The sequence below is a fragment of the Sparus aurata genome, chromosome 10 (genome assembly GCF_900880675.1).
Source record: "Sparus aurata chromosome 10, fSpaAur1.1, whole genome shotgun sequence".
Taxonomy (NCBI): domain Eukaryota; kingdom Metazoa; phylum Chordata; class Actinopteri; order Spariformes; family Sparidae; genus Sparus; species Sparus aurata.
Genome location: NC_044196.1, coordinates 29370650 through 29376229, shown reverse-complemented (window position 1 = coordinate 29376229; position 5580 = coordinate 29370650). Strand labels below are relative to the sequence as shown.

Here is a 5580-nt window from a genome sequence, read left to right as displayed (position 1 = left end):
CATGTGATCAGTCCATTCAATTACGTGTACTGTATATTCCAGCAGTATCAGGTTTTTAAAAGAAAGAAAGTTTAGAGTACGAACATCATTTTGATTTCTTTATTAAAATAGCAAACCATTTTAGTACTATTTACATGTTATATCATACATAGGTTCATGTATCTGTCAAAATAACTCTCTTATTTGATGCAGGACTTATACAGCATCAATCTGGCGCCAACAATTCATCATTCATACAATTTTTACAGAGTTAGGCACACGTTCTGTTGTACTAGTCTATACTCATATTATAAACAATCGCAAATTGTCAAGATTTCTGGGGGAAATGATTGAGACATTGTAGTGTATCCTGTCCTTGTTGTCAGTTGTTTCAGCAGCTAGCGAATGGAAAGCATCATCACAAACTCTGAAGAGCAGAGAGAAGACAGAAAAACAGAGCAAGTCAGTCAACACTGACTTTATCACACTTCTATTTAACAAGTCAACAAGGCTGCACCAGAGCTCCTGGTTCTCACCTTCAAAGTCAATGTTTCCATCTGCGTTAATGTCCAGCTCCTTCACGATCTCCTCCAGTTCGCCTTTCTTCAACTTCTCCCCCAGCATCGACTTGATCGCCTCCTTCAGCTCCTCCTGGTTGATCTTTCCATCTCCATCGAGATCAAACTTGAAACAAAGAAAGTGTTGGCCCTTCTCTTTTGCTGTAATGAAGTAACATTGTTCATGGATTGTTCATCATCACTTGACTCACCTGAGTAAAGGCCGACTGGAGCTCTTTGAGTCCCAGCATGTGAGCAGTCTCTCCCATCATCCTGGGTCCCATCAGCTCAACAAAGTCTTCGAAGTCCATTAAGCCGCCCACTGTGAAGAGGAGAGACGCCGGGGGCCGTGAAGTAGAGAAGGGGCTCCGAGGCAACAACAGCCAAACTAATGTGCATACTTTTGTATGTGCAGCATTTTGTAAAATACACTTGATTCAGGAAACTAAAATCATTTTTAATTTCAGCTCACTTCTCATCTTGATTTGCTGTACTATCTCCAGCAGTTCCATCTCCGTGGGCATGTATCCCATGGTCCTCATGCATTCAGCCACATCCTTGTAGTTCAGGTATCCATCTTGGTCGTAGTCAAACTCTTTGAAGGCCTCTTGCAACTCTGTAAGAAAGATGAAGGGCAACAGTCCCAGGAGTGGTTTATCAGGCAACAAAAAAATGGTTGAGGATTATACAGTACTATTGCTGCAACATCTCAAACCTAAAAGAGACTTAAAGAGCAACTAAACCCCTCAGTTTTGGATGACGTGCTCTAAGCTGGAAATTCAAAAAATGCCTTGATGATGGGCGGGGCTCCAGGAGTACTCTCCGATTCCCCCCTCCCCCCTAACCGTCACCACACTACACTACCTACTCAATAATCAGTATGCCTCTCTATTCGCAATTCTCTCAATCCAACCTACTCGCCACAGATTCCAGATCAGCAGGTGCTAGTTTTTATAGGAGGGGGCGGAGCTAACCGTGGTGGACCGTGACGAAAGCTGCCTCCAAAACATCATCTGCCTCCATCTCAGCCAATAGGAAAATTTGATTGTAATAACCGGGTTTCAACCCATAGAGGGCAGTCACACTTACATTTTTACTACAAAATACGCCAAATTGAAATACTTCGACTAAAATGTCAAGAGTTGGACCAGAATCACTCAGCAACACTACTTCATACCCAAATACATTGGTTTTCAGCAGAAAAAAGTGGTTTGGGGGTTTAGTTGCTCTTTAAAGGCAAAAATCTAATCTATTCTATACTTATTAGTTAACTCACTGGTTTCACAGGTCACGACAAAAATGTGCCAACTTTTTTCATCAATGGAGAAATGTATCAATGTTACTGAATCGATGTGTATGTAACTGAATTACAGTTAAAGGGTAGCTCCACTCATTTTCCACATGGAAGTGTGTCTACAGGTCTTGGGGGACACTACTGCATGTGTGGAAAAAGTAGTATGAAGCCTTTTGTGGCTCTGGAGGAAGTTGCATTTAATCTAATACATATTCCAGTAATGTCTGGCTAAGTTGCATTGTGGGTAATGTAGGCACCACGTTTAGAAAAGCAGACTTTGCACTCCTGTAAATACTGTTACCGATATTATGGACAGTTTTAAAACAAATTATCACAATGGATACAGCAGAATTCAATCATTCCACACATTCTTCTTCCTTTTTTATCCCACCTCCTACATTAAGACCTGTAAATACTTTGTAATGGGGAACATTGGTGGAGTTACCCATTAAAAACAAAAGTGCACACAGAATCTAAAACCTTTTTTTCAAGTTTCAATCCAATTGAAAGTAATTTAAAAAGGCTGCTTTTGTGAACTTAGCGTTCAGTTACATAATGTTTTTTGGCAAATGTATAAAAATATGGCAGGAGGTGGAGAGAGATTGTTACAATAATTCTCTACTGAAGTAATGCTGGAGGATTTTAGGCTTTGTGACATTACTGAGGATGCAGCTATGTTAGGAATGATTATGAGCTGTGGAAGTGACACTTACCATCTAACTCAGCCTGAGCCAATTCTCTCTCCTACAGAAACAGTGGGAAAAAAAAAAAAAAAAAAAAAAATCCCAAAACATGTTGAAATGTGAATCTATTTTACAATTAAGATAATGAATTGCACTTTTCAAATAATACATTCTACCAAAGTATCTTGACAAGAATTTTTTAAATAAATGCCCGTAATGGTTTTGATATCAAAGATTTGAAAGTTCTTTGTAATTCTAAGCACGCATGTTGAATGATGCATGTTAATGTCAGGAGCATAGATGTGCAACAATGGAAAAAGGTAAATATTTTCAATTTGAATCACCCAAGTCTTTGACGCTAGTGCTCTTTATTTGGATAACCCTAACCAAGTGTGGCAGTAAGCCTCAACTAATGAGCCACTAATGCTGGCGACACAGCAGGCTTAGTGATGGCAGCTCGAGAAAGATCATGAACATGCTGTGAGTGCATCGGATGACTTCAACGTCACTTCTGACTCTGATGTTTTAATGTCTGATGCACAGCGCCTTTAAATGGTTTTGATCACTTCATTGCGGAGAGCTATGCCTTTAGATTTTAATCACTTAATGTAAATTACAGACTTTTAAACCCTCTTTTTACCCATTAAATTGCAATTAAGGAAAAGCTGTTAAAAGGAATACACAATACATTTTTGCATTATATTTCATAAAGGTGTGTTTAAATTTGGCATGAATTGGTGAATTTCTGTTGCGTTTGAGTCAAAGCAGCTGTGACCTAAACTTGAAGTAAAGGTCAAAGGTCAAATTAGCCACATCAAAGGTCAAGTACCGTCATAGCCAAGAGAAATCTCAACATGTCCAACTATACAGCACATTTAAATCACAGAAAGTGTGGGTTGTCAGCTACTTACCGCCCCAAAAACACTTTCCAGCACAGAGTTGTAGACTTTGGTCATGTTCTCAGTGGTTTTCTTGGACTTCTTAGATGATTTTCTGGGTGCTTCAGAGACTGACCCTGTCGGGGAGGCACCATTGCTGCAAGACGGAAAAAACAGACGATAAACAGCAAAAGGGGAAATGCATAACTTACATGTCAAGACTTTGATTGTACACTCATTATATATTAGCAGTATTGGCATATGAACCATATGGCTACACACCAGAAAGACTGCAGACCTACCCATCTGTTGAGACGGAGTTTATAGAAGTTGTAGAAGGTGTCCTCTCTCCTGTCTTTGACATGCTGTTGATGAACAGAGGCACACACTGAGTATCCAGAGGTAACATTTAGTCAACGCCCCCAAAATCTGAATGTGTTAATTACAGTATACACATGCATGTGTGGACAGGTCGCAAAAATACTTCCAGAAGTGCTTTTGGGTTGATGATATAATGATCTGATAATCCCAGGAAATTCTAACATCTGAATCATTAATCAAGTCACTTCGCTGCAATTTGCTTACCTTATCTCCTTCTCTTAAATGCTGAGAAAAGAAACGGCTAGAAGTCGAGCAGCACAGCGCTTCTCGTCCTCCTTAAGCAGTGCTCCACTTGAGTTGTGAACGGCTGCGCTGTATCCTGTCCATTGTGTGTCCCCTTCTCTTGACCTCCTTCAATCAGAGAGGCTTAACAGGTAATTACCTGGCTAAACATACAGCCAAAGATTAGAAAGCAAAACGTGGAACAGCAGTGTGACTGCTTTAACCTTCCTCAAAGATTTCTGGTGTCAAAGGTATTTTGATTGGGGGCCTCTCTTTTTTTTTTTTTTTAAGTTTTCACATGGGTCCTTGGGAGAGGCTTTGAGTTCTGCACTGAGTAAGTGTTTTCTAGTGTTTCTGAGTAGGTGACTTTATCCACATGGTGTTGAGATCATGAGTATGACAAAGGTACAGTGATGTGCACAAGGGGGGGGGCAGGGGGGGCGGTCGCCCCCCCTTGTGGCCCAGTTGTTGAAAAACGCGCGCTAAAGTGCCCTCTTGGGTGGAAAAAACACACTAAACTGCCCCCTTGGCTGGTTAAATCATGATAAACTGCCCTCTTGGGTGGCAAAAACGTGCGCTAAAGTGCCCTCTTGGGAGGCAAAAACGCATGCTAAAGTGCCCTCCTGGTTGGCAAAATACAACTGCCCTCTTGGGTGGCAAAAACGCGTGCTAAAGTGCCCTCTTGGGAGGCAAAAATGTGTGCTAAAGTGCCCTCTTGGATGGCAAAAACATGTGCTAAAGTGCCCTCTTGGGTGGCAAAAACACGTGCTAATGTGCCCTCCTGGTCGGCAAAACACACTAAACTGCCCTCTTGGGTGGAACAAACACTAAACTGCCCTCTTGGCTGGTTAAAACATGATAAACTATGTTAAAACATGATAAACTAGCCACTTGAGTGGCAAAAGGGCGTCTTTAAAGTGCCCTCCTCATTGGCAAAACACACTAAACTGCCCTCTTAGGTAAAAATAAAAACTCTCTTGGGTGGTTAAAACAAGTTTAAGCGCACTCCCGGTTGGCAAAACATGATAACCTGCCCTCAAGTCTTGGGTGGTATAAACGCGTGCTTAAGTGCCCTTGTGGTTGGTAAAACACAAGTGCTCTTTTGGGTGGAAAAACACACTAAACTGCTGCCATTGGGTGGAGAATATTGATTCCAATTAAGGCATGCAAGCTTTCCCAGAGTCATTTTATGGTCTCAACAAGTTAAACCCTGTTTATGTTCAATATACTTTGTATGGCCATTAGCCCATATTTTCTGTTTTTTTAAATTCATTAATTAATTTATTTTTTGCAAACGGCTGATGGGCTAATAAACTTTCTAGATTTTATTTTCAATTTACAATTTAGGCTAGGTCAGTTAGATTCATTGTATTTAGTAAATGATGGAATAAATTGATAGCAGCTAGATAGATGGTAACTTAAGTTTTAAGAACACATTCCCGTTGTTAAAATAAGTCCATTCCATCCATTTAAGTATTCAATTTTAGACACACTCTCTCTCAAATGGTCACATGTCAGTGGGGACTTTATACTGACTGAGGTGCAACCCGGCATCCTACTGCTGTGTGAGGTAGGTAGCTAATATA

General features: G+C 40.6%; 1 protein-coding gene across 1 annotated transcript; it reads right to left on the bottom strand.

The window, feature by feature from the left end:
- Window positions 1–68: 68 nt before the first annotated feature.
- Window positions 69–4130, bottom strand: LOC115589263 (calcium-binding protein 2-like). Its single transcript, XM_030430088.1, has 8 exons — window positions 3977–4130; window positions 3694–3756; window positions 3425–3548; window positions 2544–2574; window positions 1009–1152; window positions 749–858; window positions 516–663; window positions 69–406 (listed from the first exon to the last, which is right to left on the bottom strand). The coding sequence occupies exons 2-8, from the start codon at window positions 3753–3755 to the stop codon at window positions 378–380; spliced, it is 648 nt and encodes a 215-aa protein (XP_030285948.1). The 5' UTR covers window position 3756; window positions 3977–4130; the 3' UTR covers window positions 69–377.
- Window positions 4131–5580: the final 1450 nt, after the last annotated feature.